This window comes from Bacillus rossius, chromosome 12, assembly GCF_032445375.1.
Source record: "Bacillus rossius redtenbacheri isolate Brsri chromosome 12, Brsri_v3, whole genome shotgun sequence".
Classification (NCBI taxonomy): Eukaryota; Metazoa; Arthropoda; class Insecta; order Phasmatodea; family Bacillidae; genus Bacillus; species Bacillus rossius.
In genome coordinates, this window is record NC_086339.1 from 6,872,218 (window position 1) to 6,899,431 (window position 27,214).

Below are 27,214 nucleotides of genomic sequence, written 5' to 3' on the forward strand. Positions count from 1 at the left end.
CACTTCAGTCGGCAGTGCACGCATTTACGTCTAAAACTGCTGTACTACATGCACATGCATGTGCATGTATGTGTACCTATATGCATATGTAAAACTAATACATGTGTATATGCATATTTGTATATGAGAACATGTGAATTTTATTTGTTACTGAGATTACATGTTACACATCTATGGCGAGTATTGAAAGACTAGCTAATTTTTTCAGCGGTTAAGAAAAAAAAAGATATTTTTTCACTGCTTTCTTCAACATTAGGTAACCGCGCCGAAAGTTACGGCCATAACCTCAATTTATATTCGAGATGTGAATTCGTGAAGAAGAAGGGTACGTTCTTGTTTCACTGCGGGAGGGGAAGTTTTATGGGAACGATGAAATAACTGGTTCAAAGAAAGAGAGAGAGAGACCTATTTTCTCAAGCACAATGAAAAATAAATAAAAAATATAAAAGGGAGAAATTGAAAAGACGAAAGCAAGAACAGAGGAAGCCTGCTCGAGTAAGTATTTAAAAGTGAGGTTAAGCACCGCGGACAATAGAGACAATTATGAGCAGAAACGATGAGAAGACAGGGAAGGAAAGGAAAGGGGTGTAGGGACGGCGGGGGCGGGTTCCATTCTTATAGATTCATTAGAAACTTGAGCACGGCCAACAACGCTGAAAGGTTACAAAGGCCTGGGAAATGTGCAGCTTTTGTGTTTGTTTTTTTTTTTAAAAAAAAGGAATAAAGTTAGAAGGAGTGTGGCCGTTATGAACGAAGGTGTCTTGCAGTAATGGGCTTGGCACATGGACGTAACTGGAAGAGGAAAGGACATGTTCTTTTTGAATTGGAAGTCAACAGAACAAACCATAGCTGTGTAAAGGCTAAAGCTAGAAGTTTGTATGGTGGCTTGATAGGAACTAGCTTCGAAAAATCGTAAAGCATTGTTAAGGCCCCCGATTCTCTGCACACACGTAATGTGTGCAGAGCTTCAGAAGAAACCACGCGATTTGAAAACTGTTCAAATATCTGTTTACAAATATAATTTAAGATAACGCTGATGGGAAATAAGTAGTTCTGTTGTTGCAGGTGTAATTTTGCCGCCCGCGCCTCCCCCCCCCCCCCCCCCCCCCACACTGGTACTTCTCAACTTTGAGTGCTTACCGCCCACCATACAGCAAAGCTTTTCCAGTCTTAAACAAAGTTTGATGTGGGAAATTGTTTTCATTGCTGTGGCTTCCACGACCAAGTCATATCAGTGTTTTGAACATTGTTGCTTATACAGCAAAGCAAACGAGCAAGTTTTCTTTTGGACAACCATGTTATAATATTTGCCTGTGGCTCAAGCTGAATATTTTCTAGATATTTTTAACTAAGAGTTTAATTTTTTTTATAAATTTTTAATAATTTTTATTCTAATTATTAAACTCAATCAGCACAGATTTGTGTTAATTATGTTTAAATCCCCCCCCCTTTTTTTTTTCTTTTTTTGAATTTTTTAAGGAGAGTGAAACAGGCCAAAACGCATGTTTTCATAATAATTTCTCGCCATGAAACGTCCGATGCAGATTTTTGAAAGCACTCACGAGCCTTGCATTTTTTATCTTAATTTCTCCGCCACACCTCAAATTGCATAGTTATTCTATGCACAACGTGAAGACTGCGCGCCAGTTCAGAGCCTTGTGCTTAGAGGCTATACCGCGCTAGAAGCACCAGCGAAGCGTCGCACTTATCATCCCGACTCACTAATTACACAGATATAGACGGGCCCTTAAACTTACGTGAAAATAACACGCCTGCAAAAATTAGCGTTTAACTTCACTGCAACACTTGCAAAAAATGATGAGAGTAAATGTTTAAAATGCGTGCGTACCGTGTAACGAAATGTTCTCAGAATAAAAAAATACTCCTTTTGGCACAGCCTTTTGGTACAGTAGATTTCGAAGTCCCTAATTCTTCTGGTAATATTTTGGAAACTTCTATAAACTAATGGAACATTTATATGAACTTAATGTACATGACAGCTTTATGTTCTACAATATTTCAAAATAAACGTCTTCCTTCACTCGGTTAACGTAGTAAGGAAAGCGATTCGTCGGTGGACGTTAAACAAGCCAGGGATATGTGCAAAGCACTAAATCCAATAGGACTGATCAGTGATCTGTCAAACCTTGGGAAAAAAAAAAAATTCTGCGTCCCGGAAATCCGGCAAACATATTCCCGAACGCAGAGAGGCCGTAGATCATTTTCCGGGAATGAAATGGCTTCCGGAGCCGTAAGTAAATTTGAAACATCCCCCCCCCCCCCCCTTCACGCAAAACCCAAAAACGTTCAAGCGCCCACATTACACGCATCACTTTTTTTTTTTACCCCCAATCCCTCAATTTCCCCTCCTTCCACGGTCCCATTTAACTCATCCCACTCCACTGCACTCGATGATGGATTCTCCACTTGGCTCGACTTGGTCCGTTGTTGCGCCGAGGCGTGCCGATCGTTCAGAAAGCGCGCCTCTGCCGCCGCCAACCAATCACGGACGACATCGCAAGTCACGTGGCTGTGTGCAGCCTCGCGCCGCCTCGTCGCTGCGGTCTGAGTGCTTGTCTTGTCTGGCCCCGCGCGCTTGTGTAGCACCCGGCTGTCGGGAGCTCTCACAGCCGTGGCGACGTAGTGGTAACACACCGCACCACCGTTCCAACGGTCTGGCCTTCCCGACTTCCACTTCCCATTGTTCTCCGATAATCACACAGATGACGCCTGTCATAAGTAGAGACCCGGAAAATTCGCGGGTTCATTTCGTGTTATGCTAAAATTCAAATAATTATACCTTAGTGCTGCTTCTGCCATTGGTTCACTGTTAATCTGGAGGACTGAGGGCCAATTAGAGACCCTCACTCATAGAAGTGTCGAATCACAGGCCACCCAGTCGAGACGACTCACAAGTCAGCAGCCAATGAACAGTTGGCATTTTCCCGAGTGTGTACAGGATATTGGAGTCTATCCTGGAGGTCATTGAACCCGCGAATTTTCCGGGTCTCTAGTCATAAGTAGGGACCGGAAAAGTTCGCGGATTCGATTACCTCCGGGATAGACTCCACGATACTGTTCATGCTTGGGCAAACATCACCTGTTAAATTGGCTGCTGACTTGTGAGGCGTCTCAGGTGGGCAACTTGTGATTCGACACTTCCATGAGTGAGGGTCTCTAATTGGCACACAGTCCTACAGATTAACAGTGAACCAATGGCAAAAGCAGCACAAAGGCATAATTATTTGGATTCTAGCCTATCACGAAATGAATCCGCGAATTTTTCCGGTCTCTAGTCATAAGTAGGGCTATGCATATTTCGTGAAAATATTCAGATATTAGTTGTAAGTTAAAACACTGTAGTACCATCTGTGTTTCGTGATTGGGTGAGTTTCTTTCAGGTACATAGCAATTGTTACAACACCAATCACAGTGATTCAGAGTGGAAGCAAACGCGTCCTGAGTGGCTCGGTCAAACAAGGCAACGACTTCTCTCGCAGACGGCCGCCAATCACAAGGAAGAAATCCCTCGTGCGGGTATACCTTGTTGCGGTCTAATAGGCGTTCAGATTTATTCACGAAAAATGCCTGCCCCTAGTCATAAGTATAGACCTGAAAAATTCACGTGTTTTTTTTTTATTTGTGTAACAGCCTAGTTCTTGGTATACGGCATTTGGAATGAGTAGGAACTGGAATAAATTCGCGGTTTCAATGACCTCTAGGACAGACTCCACGATCCTATTATGTACTCGGAAAAATAGCATCTGCTCATTGGCTACTGACGCGTGAGAACTGTCAACTGGAAGGCTTGTGATTTGAAACTTCTTTCGTCAAGGGTTATTCATTGGCTCAGAGTCTTGCAGGCAAACTGTGGTCCGATACTGAAGCAGCAGAAAGTTAAACGCATTTGGATTCCAGCCTATCACGAAATGAAACCGCGAATTTTTCCGGTCTCTAGGAATGAGTTACTTCGTGAATGGAACGGAAGTCGCGCGGAACGGAATTTTTTAACCACGGTTCTGCCATCTGTGGTGGATGAAGCGAACCAGAGTTCACAAAGCCAAAGGGAAACTTAATAGTTTAAACTGTTTAATGAATTTTCCCAATGCGCAGTATTTTAATAAAATTTTGTACTTTTTCAAGTCTTTATTGATTTCATCAGGGCCGCGTTAAAAAATTACGAAAATTACATGAACGAAGCACGTACAATCCTGAGAGAAGATAAATATACAGGATGTATCAAAATTCATGTTAAAACTCTTGAGGGTAAAAAGCTCTTATTATTTGCAACAATTTTTGCCAGTAAACATGTTGCCGGAAACGCGTAGTTAAGCCCCTGTAGCCCCAGAAAGAGTCAGCGCAGGCAACCCGTTGTAGAGTGTTATGTTGTGGATAACATTTTTAATCGTGGCACAGATTTTAATTTCACTCTGAAATCAATCACAGCTTCGGCTTTGTTTCACAACATTGAAATTGTTGCATACGTTTTAACAACGTGACAGCCTAAAGCAACGGCTCAAAAACACGCCCACCTTGAGCGACACAGAGGTGGCAACGGCGAATCATGTTTTCACGGATACGCTGGAGCATGTGTGGAGTCAACCTTATGATTTCGAACGCTTCAATGATTCGCTGTGTAAGCTGTTCTACCATTTCTACTGGCGTAGCGTAGATAAGCCCTTTTACGTAACCCCACAGAAAGAAATCTGACGGGGTTAGGTCCGGTGACCTTTGCGGCCATGCGACAGGGCCCGCTCGTCCAATCCATCGGTTTGGAAATGTTTGGTTTAAATACTTTCGCACTTGCAGGGAAAAATGAGGTGGTGCCCCGTCATGTTGGTACCACATCACACTTCGGACATGCAATGGAACCTCTTCAAGAAGACCTGGTAGTTCGTTCTGAAGGAAGTGGAGGTATCCGGCGCTGGTAAGTCGTGGCGGAAGAAAAAAAGGCCCGATGAGTACTCCGTCAGCAATACCGGCCCACACATTAACTGAAAAACGTTCCTGGCGAGCTGTAACACACGTTGCATGCGGATTGACATCATTCCAAACATGACTGTTGTGCGAATTGAGAATAGCGTCTTGAGTGAACTTGGCTTCATCGCTGAATAAAACCGCTGACTCGGGGTTCCTCAATACTCTTCGAATGTACCAACGAGAAAAGGTCATGCGAAGAGGATAGTCCGCCGGACCCATGAGTAGTATATAATAGCCGGTCCTGAAACTGGCTTCTGGCTGTGGTGCCTGTGGTGCCGACCGCCATCTTGGATTTTGACGTCACGGCGGCCATTTTTGACTCAAAATTCCTCAAAATTCCTCAAAAATGACTCAAAATGACTCAAAATTTCCCGTTTTAAGAAAAAAATTCCCGTTTTCGAGGGAAAAATTCCCGATCCGAGGGAAAATTTCCCGTTTTAGTCCTCAAAAATCCCAGCGGCTAGAAATGTCCTGATAGAGGCTTAAGCATCCTTAACTCAAGCCTCAGTTAAGCCTCTATCAGGATGTGACCTTGACCTTGACCTTGACCCCGACGGCCATTTTGGATCCGCCATCTTGGATGACGTAATTTTGTTTTTTCGAACATTCCGGCAATGTGTTTTCCGTCATATTGGATGATGACGTCACCGTTGCAATTTTCGTTACGTCCGCCATCTTGTAAATCCATAATATTTATGTTAGAAAATCGGGAAAAATTTTAAAAATCATTAAAAAATTTAAATAATCGAATTAAATAATAATCTTAAAAACCACTGTTGCAGTTATCGTTACGGTCGCCATCTTGGATTATATAAATGTTGCATATTTCGTTACACCCGCCATCTTGGTTGAGTACCATGTCATTCTTACACTTTATGTTACGACCGCCATATTGGATCCTATCAATGTTGCAATTATCGTTATGGTCGCCATCTTGAAATTTAGACGCCATCTTGGAAATCCGTAATTTTTATGTTAGAAAATCGGGAAAAATTCCAAAATTCATCAAAAAATTAACTTAATATAATTCTTATTGATTATATCGATTCCCGTCCTTGGTTCGAAACCGGTGAAGGCAAAAAAAAAACATTAGATCCTTCCTCCACAGAAGCCACCTACAGACTGACCTACCACCACCAATAACAAGGTATTTACCATCAGCTGGTATGACGTCATGTCAGTCATCTTGTCTTTGTACGCTGGAGGCCGCCATCTTGTTTTCGTCTGCTAGAGTGTGCTGACGACATGTTAGTATAATGTTCTGTTTACCATAACTTTGATCTCTTATATTGACATTGAACTTTGCCATTGACCTTGAACTTTGACCTTGAATTTGAACTTTGACCTTGAAATTTGACCTTGACCTTGAACTTTAACCTTGACCTTGAAATTTGACCTTGACCTTTGACCTTGACCTTGGACCTTGACCTTGATCTTTGACTTTGACTTTGACGCCCATCATGGATTCGTCATTTTATGTTCAATACATGCTACCAGGAGCTACCACATGCTAGTGGTCATTACCAACATCTTGTTTTCGTCTGCTGGAGGGGTCACCATATTGTGTGTACTCGTCTTACCATCATGTTAGTTTTATTCTAACCTGTTACAGTGCAGTAATCATTTATTATTACCGAGGTGCCCGCCATCTTGAAATCATGTAATTATTTAGCTAGAAATGCGGGAAAAATTCCAAAATTCATCAAAAAAATCACTCATTAATTTACATATTGAATCGATGGATCCCTGTCCTCGGTTCGATTCTTGACCAGTGACAGTTGTAACTAAATACTAAATAAATTTTAGATTCTGTCTTCCATTACCTTTCACAGAGTTTATTAATCATTCGCTCTACGAAAATCAACTCAAGTCAATATTCCTCACCATCGAATTAATACAGTACCGCTATGCATTACATGAAAGTCTAATTTTTCAATAATCGGAATAACCTATAAGCCGTTCATGTACAAAGCCACACATATAGATCAATTGTCTTCAGTCCATGAGACCGAGTCATGTCATTATCAGACGTATAGGCTAGAAATTTCAGGACCGCATGACCTTCGTCGTTATCTAATTATATACAATTAATCCATCGTGACATTTTTTATAGATACTAAAGGACAAGTGACCTTGAAAAATATTTTAGTAACACCAAGAGGTTTTAAACTAGTAAATATTCAATCACTACATTTTGTACTACGCGCAATCAACAAAAGGGAAGCACCGACAACGTAAAGGCAACACAACCATCGAAAAGGCAGCACCGCCAACGAAAAGGCAGCACATTTGGAAGCACCGACAAGTAAAAGGCAGCACCGACAACGAAAAGGTAGCACCGCCAACGAAAAAGCAGCTCATTTATCATTGGCTCCAATAGTCATTGGCTCCAATATTCATTGACTACAATATTCATTGGCTCCAATATTCATTGGCTCCAATATTCATTGGCTCCAATATTCATTGGCTCCAATATTCATTGGCTCCAATATGCATTGACTACAATAATCATTGGCTCCAATATTTATTGGCTCCAATATTCATTGGCTCCAATATTCATTGGCTCCAATATTCATTGGCTCCAATATTCATGGGCTCCAATATTCATTGGCTCCAATATTCATTGGCTCCAATATACATTGGCTCCAATATTCATTGACTACAATATTCATTCGCTCCAATATTCATTGGCTCCAATATTCATTGGCTCCAATATTAATGGGCTCCAATATCAATTGGCTCCAATTGCTCCAAATGCTCCAACAGGCTCCAAAAAGCACCAACAGTCTTTTGGTTCCTATAACCATTGGCTCCAATATTCATTGGCTCCAATATTTATTGACTCCAAAATTCATTGGCTCAAATATTTATTGGCTCCAATATTTATTGGCTCCAAAATTCATTGGCTCCAAAATTCATTGGCTCCAAAATTCATTGGCTCCAATATTCATTGGCTACAATATTCTTTGGCACCAATTGGCTCCAATATTCATTGACTCCAATATTCATTGGCTCCAATATTCATTCGCTCCAATATTCATTGTTCCAATATTCATCGGCTCCATTATTCATTGGTTCCTATAGCCATTGGCTCCAATATTCATTGGCTCCAATATTTATTGGCTCCAAAATTCATTGGCTCCAATATTCATTGGCTACAATATTTATTGGCTCCAAAATTCATTGGCTCCAATATTCATTTGCTCCAATATTCTTTGGCACCAATTGGATCCAATATTCATTGACTCCAATATTCATTGACTCCAATATTCATTGACTCCAATATTCATTCGCTCCAATATTCATTGTTCCAATTTTCATTGGCTCCATTATTCATTGGCTCCAATATTCATTGGCTTCAATATTCATTTACTCCAATATTCATTGACTCCAATATTCATTGACTCCAATATTCATTGGCTCCAATATTCATTGGCTCCAATATTCAATGGCTCCAATATTCATTGGCTACAATATTCACGGGCTACAATATTCATGGGCTCCAATATCAATTGACTCCAATTGCTCCAAATGCTCTAACAGGCTCCAAAAGGCTCCATCATTCTTTTGGCTCCTATAGTCATTGGCTCCAATATTCATTGACGACAATGTTTCTTGGTTCCAATATTAATTGGCTCTGATATTCATCGGCTCCAATATTCATCGGCTCCAATATTCATTGGCTTCAATATTCATTGGCTCCATCAGTCATTGACACCAACAGTCATTGACACCAACAGTCTTTTGGTTCCAAAAGTCTTTTGGCTCCAAATATATTTTGCCTAGAATTCTTCGAGTCTAAGAGACTATGAGACCACATGACTACGAGTCTAAAATGATCTAGCTGGTTACGAGTTATACATGACTTGCGAGGATACAGAGCTTCGATGCTTCTAGTACTCAAGTTTACGTGACTGCGAGGATACAGGACTACAAGTCTGCATGAGTACTTGACTACGAAGCTACTCGTCTACAAGGCTCCAGTTGCCGCTTTTGTCTTCGAAGGAATTTTCTCTTTTGCTCCAACTGCTCCATCAGCATTATGTTATAAGATTACAAGGCTGCTTGCTTACGTAGCTTCAAGTCTACGAGACTACGACCCATGTGGTTACGAGTCTATGCGATTGCGAGTCTTCAAGGTCACGTGATCGCGAAACTATAGGACTACGAAGCTTCAAGTCTACGAGGCTACTTGGATACGTAGCTTCAATTCTACGAGGTCCCAATACATATTGTCTACGCGACTACGAGCCATGTGGTTACGAGACTACGTGACTACGAATCTTCGAGTTTACGTGACTGTGAGGCTACAGAGCTACGAATCCTCTAGAAAACGAATTTACGTGACTGCGAGGATAGAGGTCTACAAGTCTGAATGAGTACTTGTCTACGAAGCTACTCGTCTACAAGGCTCCAATTGACGCATCTGTCTTCGTCGGAATTTTCTCTTTTGCTCCAACTGCACCACCAGCATTATGTTATAAGATTACAAGGCTACTTGCCTAGGTAGCTTCAAGTCTGCGAGACTCCAATGCATCATGACTACGAGACTACGACCCATGAGGTTACGAGACTATGCGATAACAAGTCTTCAAGGTTACGCGATCGCGAGGCTATATGACTACGAAGCTTCCAGAACGCATGGTTACGAGACTGCATTACTAATTGGCTGCGTGGCTTCGAATCTTCATGTCTCTAACTGACTACAATAACACTATTCAGTGGTGAGCGTTAATTTATCTTATGCAAAGGTACTTGCTGCAAGTAGTTCCGCTTTTAAATATCAGATGACGTCACGTGTTGCTTGCAGGTAAATAATATTTATTTCTTTTATGCAGGATGCGGGATGCTCACTATCGATCGCATAAGAAGGATAGCTAAGATAGTCTCCAAGGAGAAGGAAGTTCGTCCTTCCTGCTAGTGCTTCTCAGATTTCTCACGGTCCGCCATCTTGGATTGCGACATCACGGCGATCATCTTGGACGAGTGTGACCTTGAACTTTGACCAAATCCGCAGGAATGATCGCAAGCACACGGATTAACCATCAAAATATTAACAACAATAATCGGGAGCACACGGAGAAAACCACCATAATATTGACAAAAATAATCAGAAGCACACGGAATAAAACGACACAAGTTTTCTTTTATATCATAAAATTTCAGGGAAAAAATATTTAAAAATAAAAATAAATTAATAAAAAATTAAAAATAAAATAAAAAATTACATAAAATTCTGGCTTGTACTAGAACTATATCTTTGATCAACAATGAGAAGTTCACAACCTAGCAGAATATATTTATAAAAAAAAGTCACATACTTTGTCGGGCTACGCGTGATTGGATAACCACTTTATTCCTGTTTATAACTGGCTCAGGATCTTCAAGAGCACGGTAGACCAATCATCAACGTGAAGTAGATGTACTACAGTATGTGAGCATCGAGTCTAACTTACTACGCAACGAATACGCAAAATAATCATCGCCACTTAAGTAACGACGGTAGTAATCGAAAACCAATTGTTAGACACCTGGGCCCAGAGAGGACAGTGTTGCCAACTTCCTGCCTTGCCCGACTCGATTTCCCACATCGCACCGCAGAGGTTTTATTTATTCGCTTTTAATTGGGTTGGTAAACGTGCCGCGACCAGCCTTCACGTCTGCCCGAGGCTTGACGTGGTTGGGTGGGCGTGAAAGGGAGGAGGTGGGGGGTGGGTGGGAAACAGAGTGACTCTGGCGGATAATTTATAGTGCCGCGTAATTAAGTTGGACACCCTGCCTCGGCAGCTGGTTCACCGGCGGAGTTGACAGACACTTCCAACCGTAGAGGCTGCATTACCTACCTAGCTAGGCATGGCTAAACACGCGGAAAATAAAGTTGTAACCCCAAATGTTTCAATGAAATAATTTTGCGACAAATTCCGCGGTGTTTGTAGAACGTCAATCAAATGAAACATAATCCGGACGCTCAGAGCTACAACTTGAACACTGCTACGAACGTGGGAGGCCACTGACGTCACAAGCGCATACCTTGGGGGATTAGGGCGGCCCGGCCTCACCAGTCCCCTGCCCCCACGCCCTCCTTCCTCGGCGCTGTCATCTACCCCTTAGCGGCCTGGTGATTCCCGCGGGCTTACTGAGGCCGCCGCGTGGAGAGGCGTGAATGACGCGCCGCTGTTCTGGATGCTTCGAGCGTCGAGTCGAGCCGTCACAACCACTCCAGTCGGTTCCAGAAAGACAGCCAACAGGTATAAAAGCGGCGTCAGAGAACACAGGAAACGACAGCGCTAATGGCAGAAACGGTGGATTGAAAAGAGAGAGAAGAACCCCGCTTAAATGTACACTGTAAACTAAGGATGAGACGCGCTGTGTGGGAGCAAGGAGCTCGTTTACCGTCTCTCTGACGCGGGCCTGTAACTCAGCCGCTGGGCCATTAGCGACACGGCTACTGCTGGTCCACCGAGGAGCTGGGAGGGGCTTCCCCCCTCCCCCCCTCCCCTCCCCCCCTCACCGACCAACCACAGGGCCGTGAGAGCCGCGATCACTTAGGACGATTCAGGTCGCCTGCCGGGAGAGCCACTGCGCCACTCAGCCGAGGAGTGACCCGTATTGTGTGCGAGTGATGACCGTCCCAAACTCCCCCCCCCCCCTCCGCCCCTCCCGATCGCTGATTGAGACTGGAGACGGCGGAAACCCCGAGATTGCTTTTGGTGTCAGGGAAGAGATCAAAACTGCGGGTGAAAGTGGCAAATGGGTGGTGTGTTTTTTTTTTAAGTGAAAACTTCTATAGGAAGGTTTGGATATGGAGTCATCGACATGGTCACGTCACGTGTTAATTTTTTTTTTTTTGTATTTCAATGATAAAACTTAATTCATTATATTTTTAAAGATACAAGTTTTTAATTTTATCTTTATTTTCCAAGGAAATTTTAACGTTCTTGTGTGGTACATATTGCGAGTATTGAATATTTTTTAGTACTTAGGTAGTTAAGTTGAGGTTATGTTTTTTCTTCTGTTAATTTATTTACGATGTGAATTTCTTCAAATGTCAAGTTATTGATTTATTAGAGATAATGTTGATTATTTGTAGATTTAAGTTAATAATATTTTATTCTTTCAATGAAAAAACTTAATTTCTTCTAGTTTTAAAGTTATTATTGATAGGGGCAAAACTTATGGGTTCGCGTCACCTACATGCTAGTGATATAATACCAAAATCATTTTCTTGCGTACATTTGACGTAGAAATGATTTCATATTACACATTAAAAACAAAATTTTAAGTTTTCACTTCTGTCGACAGTCTCCAAATCTGAGTTATTTATTTTTTTAATTCAATCCTTTGGGCTAAAATATTTTTGTACTCCAATTAGCTGTTTTATCAGTTGGACAATTGGAGGTGGTTTTGTAACTCATAAAAAAAACATTTTATGTAAATTTTTACATTGGTGTACTGGCAAATACATTTTTTAGAGGAAAAAAAATGTTATATATATTTTTACCGTAAAGTTTAAAAACAAATATGTACACTCATATCTTTGAAGTGTATGTCAAGCATTTCAAGCAAATGAAGGAAAAAAAATTCTAAAAATTACTACCATTTCACATCTCAACCGTTTTCCCCTCATTTACCTTAATTTGTGCGCCCTTTATTACTGGAAAACCTACAATATACTACTTTTTATTTACATACTAGGCTATATTCCAAAATCCTATTCACAAATTATACGAATAAACCTTTGAATATCAGTCAACTGTTCACTGGCTCTTACTACAGCTATTAGTAAAATTTCTCTTTCTTTCTTTTTGCTCAAAACTGACTTACATTTACTTTTTTTTTTGTACACACGAATTGATGCCACGAAAACTTTCTGTTCGTTGCTAATCTCGTTTGAGGAAAGAAAACAGCTCTGAAGTCGGGAATGCGAACAGAATTAAACATGGGCGGGAACTTTCTGAGATATCCTATGCGCACGCATGTTGATTTATTATTTAATCACGTTTGCAGGAGTCTCCGTGGGTACGTGTAGTGACTTTTTTTCTTCGCCCCTCTGCTACCCGAACCACTTCTTATCAGATTCAGTCCGTCTCCACTACTCTTTGGTCGCTCTCATTCCCTTTTCATGAGCTTTTGACGGTTTGTTTTTTCCCCTCACACTTCCCGTCTCTCTCTCTCTCTCTCTCTCTCTCTCTCTCTCTCTGCTTCTTTGGACTACGTTACACACTCTATCTTTTGTGGTCCTGCCGCGCGCTCTCTCACAGACCCATCCCCGCGTTGCTTTTAATTAACTTTTAAACTATATCCTTTACGTTCCGATGGTCGCTCCAGATAGCTTTCATGCCTGCGCGCCCGAAAAAAAAAAAAAAGTCACGCCGCGCAGCTAGGAGAACAGCGAGCCCAGGAGCAACTCGTCTCTCCAGTGAATTCAGGGGCGCGCTCCATTCATTGCGATCTCTGTGGAAGCCCGGGTGGTGCGTACCACAATATGTAACTTGGCCAAAACTACGGCACGCATTTTGTCTTATCCGGCTGAAGAGCTGTTCTGCACGTTTTAATCAGTGAAATCTCTTCATGTAGATATATGATTAACGTACGATGTTTTTTTTTTTTTTTTTTAACTTTAGTCTTAAGATGTTCTCTGGAAAAAAAATACGCTTAAAATATTAGAATGATAATAGTTTTTGCCAGTGCCGTGTGAAAGTGCTGTCTAAAAAAAACTACAAAAATTTACACAAAGCCAATGAAAAAATAACACATGTATGTCAGAATTTTAAGTTTGTAAACAATTCACTGTGACGTAATTCTACATTTTCAGAATATATATATACCTATATATATCATTTATTAGAACATGTAGGTTTTTTTATTATTTCAACTTAACTTGTAGCTTGTGCTTCAATGTAATTGGCATGTGGCTTACATACTTACCGGCCTGATAAGTGCTTACTATGAAATAATGAAGGCACAGTCTTCTGCTCATGGCACCAACACAACATTCATTTTTACAAAACAACAGTCGAAATCATACGATGTAAAACAAAGCCACATCGCGTTTTTTTAGAAAACTGATTCTCCAAAAGGTAGAAAGCTTTGGTTTAAGTTATTAAATGTGAATTTTTATATAAACGTACAAATGTATTGCTGCAGTACACAGTCACTAAAGGAAAGCCTAAACTGCAGAAATCCTTTCTCACACGCCCGAATACTTGTCTTTGTGTAACTTCGGGATGTTATTTTCAAGTTGTCAAAAACCCCTGTTTAAAAGTGCGACATGCAGGTAGTAATTGACATAACAAATAAACGTAAGTTATTTAAAACAAAACAAGATATAATTGTAAATTGCAGCAAGTATTTATGTTACGTCACTTGAAACGTGTCGCCACGCGACATGCACGGCGGCGACCGCCTACTGCACAGGCGAACGTTAAAACATTTAATTATATGTGAAGTTCAAAAAAATTCAGAGGTTAACACGGAGGCGAATATTCGGGCGCGCGCGAAATAATTATGTGCATCGTCGGCTGCACCAGGCACTAAAATCTCGACATCGATGCTCGCTATTTGTCGACGAATCACCAACAATTGAAGTCTCCGTCGTCGGCAAAACATCATTCATCGATGTTTTCTCTGCAGTCAGCGCTGCAAGCATTAAAGTCACTCCTACTGGTGGAACCATGCCTGTTGAAAGTCTCCTCTGATGATGTCGGTGACGATACTTCGGGATCTGCGTCGCCACCGTCGTTGCCGCTGCCATCGGGGTTCCCGTCGACGATGGGACAACTTCAATCGAGTTCCATGTTTAAAAAAAATGGTACCCATGGCAAATTGGTTGAACGATATAGAAGTTTCCACACTTTGAGGTTTTATAACCTCAAACAACGTGAGACCTGCGCGAGCCATTACACGTAATCGTCGACGGTTCTTTCGGTGTCATTTTTCTGCCGCGCGCCCTGCCCGTGTCCGAGCTCGCATTGAAGTGCCTACGCCGGTATTGTTACGAACGTGCTGGCGCTTCGTCATCGACACTGAGCCGTCCATCTGGAGGGTTCTGCCCGGGGTGGTGTAACTAGGACGTCACCGTTCTGGATGCTTCGGGTGTCGGGTCGACCCGGATGACGCGACTCGTCGATGTGCGTTCCAAGAACGACCGACGGGGCATAAAAGCGGCGGAAGCAGTCTCCGAGCCTAGTGCGGTGAAGAGGGCAGGCCAAAATCTGCCCACGTCTAACACCGGTACTCCGCAAGGACAAGTAAAGCATGTTGAGTTGCAAAGACATGACTGGGTGCTTGGAACGTACCAAGCACACACACACACACACACACACACACACACACACGTGTGACGTAGTTGGCAGCAGGCAGGCGGGCGGGCAATAAAGCGCTCAGACAACAACCCGACTCGCTCGTCGCTCCACTCACCTCGAGAATGTGCTCTTCCTGGGCTTCCCGGTCCAGCGGGCGATCCGTGGTCAGGACTTCCCCTGCAACATAGAGCGCGTGTCTGTAGATACACCGCATCGCCAACCCTGAGCATAGAGCACGTGTCTGTAGATACACCGCCTTGCCAACCCTGGGCATAGAGCACGTGTCTGTAGATACACCGCCTCGCCAACCCTGAGCATAGAGCACGTGTCTGTAGATACACCGCCTCGCCAACCCTGGGCATAGAGCACGTGTCTGTAGATACACCGCCTCGCCAACCCTGAGCATAGAACACGTGTCTGTAGACCCACCGCATCGCCAACCCTAAGCACAGAGCATGTGTCTGTAGATACACCACATTGCCAACCCTGAGCATAAAGCACGTGTCTAGATACACAGCATCGCCAACCCTGAGCATAGAGCACGTGTCTGTAGATACACCGCATCGCCAACCCTGAGCACAGAGCGCGTGTCTGTAGATACACCACATCGCCAACCCTGAGCATAGAGCACGTGTCTGTAGATACACCGCCTCGCCAACCCTGGGCATAGAGCACGTGTCTGTAGATACACCGCCTTGCCAACCCTGGGCATAGAGCGCGTGTCTGTAGATACACCGCATCGCCAACCCTGAGCATAGAGCACGTGTCTGTAGATACACCGCCTCGCCAACCCTGAGCATAGAGCACGTGTCTGAAATACACCGCATCGCCAACCCTGAGCACAGAGCGCGTGTCTGTAGATCCACCTCATCGCCAACACTGGGCATAGAGCGCGTGTCTGTAGATACACCACATCGCCAACCCTGAGCATAGAGCACGTGTCTGTAGATACACCGCATCGCCAACCCTGAGCACAGAGCGCGTGTCTGTAGATCCACCTCATCGCCAACACTGGGCATAGAGCGCGTGCCTGTAGATACACCGCATCGCCAACCCTGGGCATAGAGAACGTGTCTGTAGATACACCGCATCGCCAACCCTGGGCATACAGCGCGTGCCTGTAGATACACCGCATCGCCAACCCTGGGCATAGAGCAGTGTCCGTAGATACACCGCCTCGTCAACACTGCACATAGTGCACGTATATGTAGATACACCGCCTCGTTAACACTGCACATAGAGATATTATTTGTAGACCCACCACCTCGCCAACCGTGCTCTACGTATACAACCCATTCATTTCTATCCGAACACGTTTGTATTAAACTTTTAAAAAATCACTTCTCTTAAACTGGTAATTACCATAAGTGTTCGTACTGTATACAGTTTGTAATGCATAAAGTTTTATTGACGGTATATAAAGTCAATTCTTTAATTTAAACAATTGCACGCGTTATTACTGTACAACAGTTCTCTTAAATACATGTCGTTTTTTTAATTTTATCTTTTGAAAATGATAATACAGGATGCTGTACATTACTGGTGAAGGAATAACAAACACCTACAAGTGAAACTGTTTTATAACCTAAACCACTTGACTACCAGCTGCATTCGCATTAAAACACGATTTAGATGCTTCTATTGGCAACAAATCTTTAACTTGAACATTGTACTTTGAAACTCAGTATTTTGCAAAAACAAAATTTTTTAGAAATAATATTTTGGAAATACGTTTTCTTGTATTTAATTATATAATAATATTCCATTTTTACTTTTAAGGAGACGTAACTGAAAGACGCCATCTTGATTTAAACGGTTTTTTTGTGAACAAATGTTAAATATAATTTGGTATTAATTTTTGTTTAGATTTGTTTAAATATAGCACATTATTTAATGGAAAGCCTTGTTATTAATGCGCCAACGAATGAACTGCTAGAAATGCATATTCGCAAAACAAACGAACACTCATTGCATTTTATTTTTTTCGGCGCCAAAACTTGCTTCGCTTGTTGAGAATCGCTCTTGCAACGTTTCGTTTGTCGAAAATCGACAAAAGAGTTGTTGATGTCGATGGGAGTTCCTCGTCCCCCCTCCCCCAACGACTGGCAGGGCACTCGAAAACTGTTTTTGTACGCGCGTCAGGATCAAAAAAGTTGTGTAAGCAAAACTCTGTCGGGAGAAATTGAATAAAAAAAATGAAATATTTGCCGACAAATACATATGTTCGCGACTCTGAAAAGAATAAAAATGCGACAGTCGAGAACGTTCCAATTCGAAAAAGAAAACAAAAAAGGAACGTAAATGTATGTAGGTAAAGATGGATGATGTGTGTTTCGGTTTGCGTTTTTTGGGGGATGGGGGTCATTCACGTCTGCTTATTCAAAGCAAAGGGGGGAAAAAAGAAGAAAAAAAAACTAAACGGACGTAGCATAAATTGCAAGTAACACGAGTACGAATTGCGTTTTAATGATCGTAATGGCGAACAAGAGACGCAAACGGACATAAAGAAAAAAAAATTTAGCCCGAGACTGGTTGTTAATTGACGCGGAATTCTGAATGCTCTGTTGGGCTACAAAGACAAAATGGATTACAGGCGATGACGTCCCTGGCTTTAATTACCTCTCGAAACCAATGTATGGCCTAGAGACCCATATTTCGGGAATCCATTTGTTCTTTTTTTTTTTTTTTTACCACAGTCAGCTAACCGCAGTTTGTTTAACACGTCGGGGCGACTGTGGACCCGTAATAAACAGTAGGAGCATTTCAATGGAGTTCGTCTAGCATGCTAAATAAATCGACCAAAAAAAAAAAAGAGACAAACACACGCAAATAAAACCACGGAATAAAACTACGGGATAAAATAAAATTCCAGCATATCGAGTGGTCAAAGTTACTAGACTCCCGGGTTCCGGGTTCCGGGTTCGATTCCCGGCGGGGGAAAAAAAACCGGGTTTATAAATTTATTTTTTAAATGGAAAACATGGCGGACATTGCCTTGTCTCGTCGCTTCATCACTCGTGGGCCCCCTAATGTGTTAGTGGGGCGGAGTGATTAAGTGCGATGCTTGCTGGTGCTTCTATAGTCTGTTTCACACTAGACTGCAATACAGAGTTAAATGGCTAGCACTGTTGACAGATTATAGGGGCAGGCATTTTTCGCGAAAATATCTGAACAGTTATTAGACTGCAACAAGGTATACCCGCACCTGTGGTTTCTTCCCTGTGATTGGCGGCCGTCTAGCGAGAGAAGTCGTTGCCTTATTTGACCGGGCCACTCAGGACTCGTTTACTTCCGCACTGAATCACTGTGATTGGTGTTGTAACAATTGATATGTACCTGAAAGAAACTCGCCCAATCACGAAACACAGACGATGCTATAGTGTTTTAACTTTCATCTAGTCTCAAAATCTTTTCGCGAAATCTGCATGCCCCTAGAGATTAATAATACCCGGCTTGTTAAACCGAAGTCTTATTTTGTATACTATCGTTAATCATAATAAGTTTTAATATATTCTTTAACTGTATTATTTCTTAAACCACAAAATTATGTCTGCTGATAATATTATTTCTGCTGTCATTCTGACAAAAAAAATAAGTAAATGCTCAACACCGATTATTACTTTACAGGAGAAACTATTCGTAGCAGTCAGTCACTATTCCATGAAAGTACGTGTAAAGCTAAAGAGAGAAAAAGTCTTAAAAGTAAATGGTTGAAACCTATATGGCGTAAAACAAAAATTAAAGTCCAATTATTGAATATTTAGGGACCGGAAAAATTCGCGTTTTCAATTACCTCTAGGATAGACTCCATGATCCTCTATGTACTTGTGCAGATTACACCTGCTGATTGGCTACTGACTCGTGACACGTGTTAACGGGGAAACTTGTGATTCGATACTTCTTTTGTCGAACGTTTTTCATTGGTCCAGAGTCCTTCAGATAAACTGTTGCCCAATCACTGAAGCACCAAAAAGGCAAATGTATTTTGATTCTAGCCTATCGAGAAATGAATCCGCGAATTTTTCCGGTCTCTATGAATATTCCATTATCTTCTCCATATAAGCAAAAATAACGACAACCATGTGTTGTACAAAGCTACAAAATCGTCCTTGTAGTATTGCAAAACTATTTCTTGGCAACTGATTTTCCAAAACGAAACTTTTGCAAAAGTACAGAAAATATTTATCTGTGTACTTTTGAGAACTGCCAGATTTCAGTCCAAGTGAGACCAGACAAGATAATTACTAGAGACCTGCAAAATTCGCCGATTCATTCGGTGATAGGCTAGAATTCAAACACATATACCTCTTAGATAATTTTGCTATTGGCTTAACGTTCGTCTGGACGAATATCAACCAGTTATAAACCCTCAACCAAAGAAGGATCGAATCACAGACAAACCAGCTGAAACGACTTACAAGTCGGCAGCCGATGAACTTGCGTTATTTGCCCGAAGTGTACTACAGGGGTATGTGCAGTCTATCCTGAAGGCCATCGAAACCGCGAATTTTGCAGGTCTCTAATAATTACGTATTTGTTGGCAGTGTGCGGCTGGGCGGGTGAACCCGAGCATTCACGAACAGTCCTTTGAGGTGGAAGGGTTACTGGGGGGAAGGGGATCATGAACTCATTAGCCCTTCACTTGGGTTGGTGAGGGGTTGGTGAGGGGAGGGGGCGGGGACGATCTGCGAAATTAAAAGGACCGCAGCATTCCATCGTCCTGGCGGGTTCCATTGAGGGTAAGAGGGGTGCGGGGGTCCGCACTACACAATGGAGCGGCGAACTGCGGTTCGCCGCGACCCCATTGGCTATCAGGGGTCAGTGACGTCACGACCCGCTCGCCCAACGGGGTCTACCTGCGCGGGTCCGGTCACCTTTGGCATGCACATGAGTAGGGACTGGAAAAATTCGCATTTTCGATGACCTTCAGGATAGACTACACAGTCCTCAGTATACTGGGGAAAACAACGCCTGTTCATTGGCTGCTGACACGTGTGTCGTCTCAACTGGTTTGCCTGTGATGCGATACTTCTTTAATTGAGTGTTTCCCATCGGCCCAGAGTCGTCCAGACGAACAGTGAACCAATAAAAAAAAGCAACTTAAAGGTATATTTATTTGAATTTTAGCCTATCTCGAAATGAATCTGCGAATTTTTCCGGTCTCTAATCATGAGAAGGGGGGGGGGGGAACGACCGCGGATTTGTTGTGACGTCGTTTCGTACCGGACCTCGAGATCACGCTAGCTCCTGCAGTTTATCGTCGAGGATGGACCCGATTTAGCTTCTACACTCGAGGATTTATTCTTGTTGATTGGTGTTTGATGACTCAAAGACGTAAATCACGTAAAAAAAACACTTAGGTGAATTTTAAAACACAAACGCATATGCGTTTAAAAGAATAAAAAGCAAATAATCTGTGAAAATTATTTTGATATCTATTTACTATACCAATTGTCATCGTTTTGAAATCAAAGGTATGTATTGCCATGACAAGACTGCCGTACGTTTATTATTCCGAACCGGAGAACAGCTTGCAGCCTAGAAGTATAGCCTACTTATATTTATAAAATGCCAAAATAAAATTAAATATGCTTTGTGAAAGAACATGGCAGGGGCAAGCTAATTCCACAATAAATTTAAGCAGTAGTCTAGAGTGTACAAAACATTTTTGAATACGCCAATATGTTACAAAGAGACCAACTATTTTGGTGAACTTAAAGGCAGGGCATCGCCCAGGAATAATATTTGGGTGTGTTAGACTGTTTCTATAACTAGTTTAAATTTTGAAAATTCTTAACAGTAGTGCCAGTGGTAGTCTACGCATCTCACAAATTTTAACGAACACTGACACATAAATTACATTTTTTACAAAGAATACGTAGACACAGAGGAGAGAAAAATCCCCGGCACTAAGGTGGATTAGATAAATTTCGAGATTCTACCCTGATAGTTAAACCAAAATTCATTGAAAACTTTACAAGTAATGTGATATGCGCCGATTACGTTTACAGTTATGGGAACTATAAAGTTTATAATCTTAACATTTTTGTTAACTGTGGAGGTTTAAAGGTTGTACGTTAGGTAAAAGGGAGTGGGCCAGAAAAATGATTTTTGCCATTAGACCCTTAGTTTCTCTAGACGGTCTTGCATATCACCAATGGTTATACTTTAGAGAAATAACAAAATTTGAGACAAATTACATAGCACAGACTTTACTATCATTCTGAGCTCACGAATGTGCCAGATGTGGTTAAAGCGTGTATAACGAAGAATTGGATTGGAAGAACCGCAATACTGTTCAGGCCACACGTGGAACTGTTATAAATTATGGTCTAGAAATGTCACGTACAGATCCTTCTGTTTCTGGCGCTGAAGTTTTTGGCAACTGCCACCACGGATTAATAAATGACACGGATTGTGTGCGCACGCTGCCAATCATCGTTCGGCCTATTTGTCGAACCAAATATCAAAAAGGTTTGTCATGGTGGATGCAGCTGGGTGTGTTTTTAAGGTTATGAATCAATCACCACACCACTCTATACGTCCGTTTTTCAACGCAGAAGTTATGTAAAGGATTTCATTACTAGAGCAACACTGAATCAAATAACTATTTTGAATCCAACAATTCTAACGAAAGCACGCTTCTTTCGGAGTAGGCCTACCATTTGAAAACAAACACGTGAGGATTGTTCGTGACAATTCTGTCGGCCAATGTAACACAAATTTTGGAATAATGCTTAGAAGACAAGACCCAGCGTGTGTCCATGTTAGGTTTGGAATGGAAACCTTTCAAACATATAAATGAACAATGTATTGATCCTTCTATGTGGGTTTCTGTCACTGTGCGACTATGAGTGGGAGATTGGGGAAGGCACCAGCAGTGCTGATAAAGTCTCAGGGCTCAGGACACAGCCAACTGTCTGGTCAGCTGAGTGAGGTAGAGGGTGTGAGGCGGCGACTATGCTGGGTTGGTGGCCCTAGCCGCTGGTCGGTGCCGAAGCTCTAATACCCTCCCTAACAGTTCTGTATATTAAAAGCTCTGGAATGTTTAAAAGAGAACTGGAAGATACTCCCACACTACCCTTAAAGGGCGCATATTGGGAGGGGAACGTTGAGAAATGCCGACCGCAAGGTCGGAATATATCTGTGCGACCATGTCACAGCGGAGCTGAAGGCCAGCAGCGACAACAACCATGCTCGTGCGCCTGCTCGACGGGGGCAATCAACGGCAAACACCTCACCCGGGACTTAATTGCCCCGCTGGGGACGTATGTGCAATCGGCCTGCAGTGGGTCGCCGCATTATCTCCGGGACAAATATTTGCCGAGCTCCTCCACGAGGCGCGGATGTGGAGCAAACACCCGGGCGGGGACTCCTCCGGCATCTCCGACCGGCGGTATATAAGCCGGTCCCGAGGAGCTCGGCGACCACAGAGTGACTGAACTACCGATCAACATGGCGGCCAAGCTTATCTGCGTCGCTCTGCTAGCTGCCTGCCTCCTGCAGGTGAGTCAACTTTTAAAAATCTTCTAGCAGAGAAACAAGTCCAGGAACTTCAACTCGAGGTGGTTATGACGATCATAGGCAAAAGCAATGATTAAAGACCGCGTCGCTCTGCTAGCTGCCTGCCTCTTGCAGGTGGGTCAAATCTTAAAAAAAACCTCCAGGACTCCTAGCAGAGAAACAAGTCCAGGAACTTCAACAGCGAGGTGGTTATGACGATGATGGGCAAAGGCAATGATTAAAGACCGAACAAAATATGGAGGATTTCTTTGGCTACATGTGCACAATAAATTTTCCATAACCACGACTCCTTTCACGCAGCACATGCACATCCTAATTATATTGTACGAATATCATTTTGGAATCCTTAAGATATGCTTTAGATACTTTTTAAGTTCATAATGTGTACCGCAGATATCCTCTGAATGCTATAATGTTATACACCTGGTAAACATCGTGCAAACTCTAATATACCCAAGATATCTTCGGGATATTTAATACTCACCCAAAATAAATTCCATGACTGTGTTTATACGGTATCTTGAGGCTATTTGATGAGCCTAGGGGTGTCCAGGATGTATATTCTATCTTATTCAGTAAACTGCCAAACATATTCACCTACCAACTGTTATATTATGAATTCCCAGTAAGTCCACCAATAGCAGTTGGAATGAATCAACACAAGTATACAACAACTCCCATTTTCTGAAAATTGTTTTAATAGATCATGTTTGTAGATAGCAGCACCACAGTAGTTCTAATGTCGTTCCATTTACCAAGAATGTCTGGCATAGGTACTCACTGTCTCTAAACTACTGTTTCGCAATGCTGTAATGTGCACATATTACCCATGCACAGTACATAGTGATGTCATTTCTTATGGAACTTTTAAAACTTGGGAGTACTGTGTGAGCATCATATTTCTCTTGCAAAAATCAAGTTTCTCAAAAAATTCAGTGAAATAGATACACAGAAAGATTTTAAAGTTTTGCTACACATCTCCAAAAAGGTTTAATACACTTGGCCTGTTAATCTTCATTTTATGATACGATGAACTACCACAATGATACACGTTTACTCGTGTTGATTCGGTCTGTGCCACATTCTGTTCTCAAGTCATATTTATTATCCAACCACAACAGCACATTATCAAAGAAAAAAATTGCAACTTCATTACTGTCAACCTCATACATAAAAGGGTTTGTGCTTCTGTTGGTAACATTGCAACCATGGACATTATTGTGTTAAGAAATCCTTGGTGAATTTTTTTTGTAGGGTATTATGTGTCACGAGTGTTTTATTACAGGTGAACAATTTGCGAGTGTTTTTTGAGGTGATAACGTTTTAAAAATCTATGAACGCCGGATGCATGCACGAAAAAGCATGACTCATTGTCACGTTCCGCCTGAGCCGAGCGTGCAAGCGAGAGCGCGGTAATAAGCGATAGAGAGGCAATGACAAGTTTAACCGGCCAACCACCGTGCGAGAAAATCTTCTATAATATCAAACAGGTTAAGGCGGGCTTTTTTAAAGCAGCAATTTAAAAAAAAATTGATTTATTTGTCCAAATTTCGTCATATCAAATTAACAATTTATTGACATTGATTCGATTTCAGTTTATTTTTATAACTAATTGTTCGTGATTATATTTAAACAAATTATTTAAATTAAATTTGCAGAAAACTGTAAATAATGTATGAAAATTAAAAAAAGTATGCAATTTTTCATCAATGTTTTCTTATGACGTTATCACGTACAATTATCGTCCATAAACCTTTACAGAGACAACCCCCTTTTTTTGTCTTTATCCTGGTTGTTGACTGTTGACGTGAGATCTTCGTGCCATGCCTTGTGGTCACCCGTGCGGTCGGTCGTCACGGGCACACGACGGAGACCTCTGTTGCCCTCAGGTCCTCGACGCCCGCAGCATCCAGCTGGACCCGATGGAGGTCGCGCCTCAGCAAGGCCCCGCCGTCGAGGTCTCCCAGGGGACTCGACTGCCCGTCTCCGGGGTGTTCCTGCTGCTGACGGCCGAGCGCGGGGCGCGGGCCCGCCCCTCTGTCCTGGGTGCCCGACTGCTCGACGAGCCCGTCTTCGCGGACATCCCACCGGTGCCCATCGCCCCCGCCGGCCGCGACCCCCAGAACTAGGGCCTACCCGGGGCACCGCCCAGCCCTGCACTTGGTTCCCGACGACCAAACAGCAAACATGACCTGATTCCGATCCCCGGCGACTGAAAACTGTGTAACATCAATAAACATCTATATTCCCCCTGAGCTGTGTTCTACTCTACCCTTCCGATACCTGTCTCATTATCAGGGATTATCTATGGCCATCGCCGCGTGTTACAAGAATCTCAGTTCAACCGTAATCCGTGTGTACTCCAGGTTTGAGCCAATTCAGAAGTCATATGCCATTAATATTATCTGATTTCAGTAATGCACACCGGGTCATACCGTGATTTCTTCGGAAGATTCTTGAAATTGAAAAGCTTAATTTGAAGCAATTTCATGGACACACAACATTCTCAACAATTATGCATGTCCATGAAGTAGTTTTGGAACAAAATTCCCCACTGCAAGAACAAATATACTCTAGGTTTGGGCTCATCATTGTATGATTTTTTAAGTAGGTAATATTTGAAAACAGTAAAGATTAGCAAAATGCTCACAAGTCATTTGCCTAAAGATGAAATAACACGCGAAAGAGAGGCCAAATGATGAACTAAAACACTTCTGGTTAACAGGGCTGCTGCTTCCTTTGTAAAACAGCACAGATGGTGCAACATTAGGTACCACATGATCACTTTTTATTATTGGTTCAGTGTTTATTTAAGGTGTATTTGCAACCCAGCATTGCACTATAGTACTAATTTAATATGCAAGTATTGCAGGACATTTAGTTGTCCTGTTGTTACATTATTTTAGTGTTTATTATCACATTTTTAAAAATAACACTATACATATTCAACAAAGTGTTCGAAAATAATCTATTTGCAGTAGACTTTACTGAGTTGTGAAATGTGTGGTTATTAAGTTGTAAAAATATTATTGTGTATTAAAAATAATTTTCTTTTCATCCCAATTTTAGGAAGATGTAAATTTTAATAATGATAGAATAATTTGTAACATATTTTGACCAATTGTAAATTTCATTTTTAATATAAAATTTATCGATTTTTATTGTAAGTATACTGTTTTATGATACGATACACTAGTATTCTTGTGATTGGGCTACCGCCCGTTTACAAATTTTATTCCCCCTCTTCACTACCTTATTATCACAATTGCTGAAGCCTCCTCCTTACGTTATTCCTTACTCTTACAGCTAGTATCTTCTCCCCAAGCACATTCCACTCTTGGCCCGTCCTCACCAGGAATACTTGCTCCCCTCTTTCCGTTCGTCTCAACTCCCTCTGGATCTTCCACTAATGATCCATCCGCCCCTCTGTTCAACCTATCTCCCAGCTTTCGCAAGCCCCTGCCCCCTTAATCCCCTTAAACCGTTTCACCAGTATTCCTACTTTCCTCCTCCTTTGCAGTGTGTCCCACCCTAGCTCCTTCATCATCACCGAGGGCGCATAATATTTTATGCAATAGGTACTGAACCATTTTTGATGAAAAATGAATTTTTAATTGCTGAGGCACCACAGTCTTGTGAACCACTCACAGGCCATCTCCGTTGGCCCATGTCTATGTGAGAGCCCACATCTATGTGAGAGCCCACATCTATGTGAGAGCCCACGTCTATGTGAGAGCCCATGTCTATTTGAGAGTCCACATCTATGTGAGAGCCCACGTCTATGTGAGAGCCCACATCTATGAGAGAGCCCACGTCGATGTGAGAACCCACATCTATGTGAGAGCCCACATCTATGTGAGAGCCCACATCTATGTGAGAGCTCACGTCGATGTGAGAGCCCACGTCTATGTGAGAGCCCACGTCGATGTGAGAGCCCACGTCTATGTGAGAGCCCACGTCGATGTGAGAGCCCATGTCTATGTGAGAGCCCATGTCTATGTGAGAGCCCACTTCTATGTGAGAGCCCACATCTATGTGAGAGCCCATGTCTATGTGAGAGCCCACGTCTATTTGAGAGCCCACGTCTATGGGAGAGGCCACCTTTATGTGAGAGCCCACGTCGATGTGAGAGCCAATGTCGATGTGAGAGCCCACATATATGTGAGAGCCCATGTCGATGTGAGAGCCAACGTCGATGTGAGAGCCCACGTCTATGTGAGAGCTCATGTCTATGTGAGAGCCCACGTCTATTTGAGAGCCCACGTCTATGTAAGAGGCCACCTTTATGTGAGAGCCCACGTCGATGTGAGAGCCCACGTCGATGTGAGAGCCCACGTCTATGTGAGAGCCCACGTCGATGTGAGAGCCCACGTCTATGTGAGAGCCCACGTCGATGTGAGAGCCCA

The 27,214-nt window shown here is 42.5% G+C and overlaps 1 protein-coding gene across 1 annotated transcript in view; it reads right to left on the reverse strand.

The window, feature by feature from the left end:
• LOC134537242 (fat-like cadherin-related tumor suppressor homolog) overlaps nt 1-27,214 on the reverse strand; it is a 199,064-nt gene that overhangs the window by 61,080 nt on the left and 110,770 nt on the right. The window contains exon 5 of the mRNA XM_063377510.1: nt 15,400-15,461. Coding sequence (XP_063233580.1) covers nt 15,400-15,461 — 62 coding nt within the window. The remainder of the gene's footprint in view (nt 1-15,399; nt 15,462-27,214) is intronic.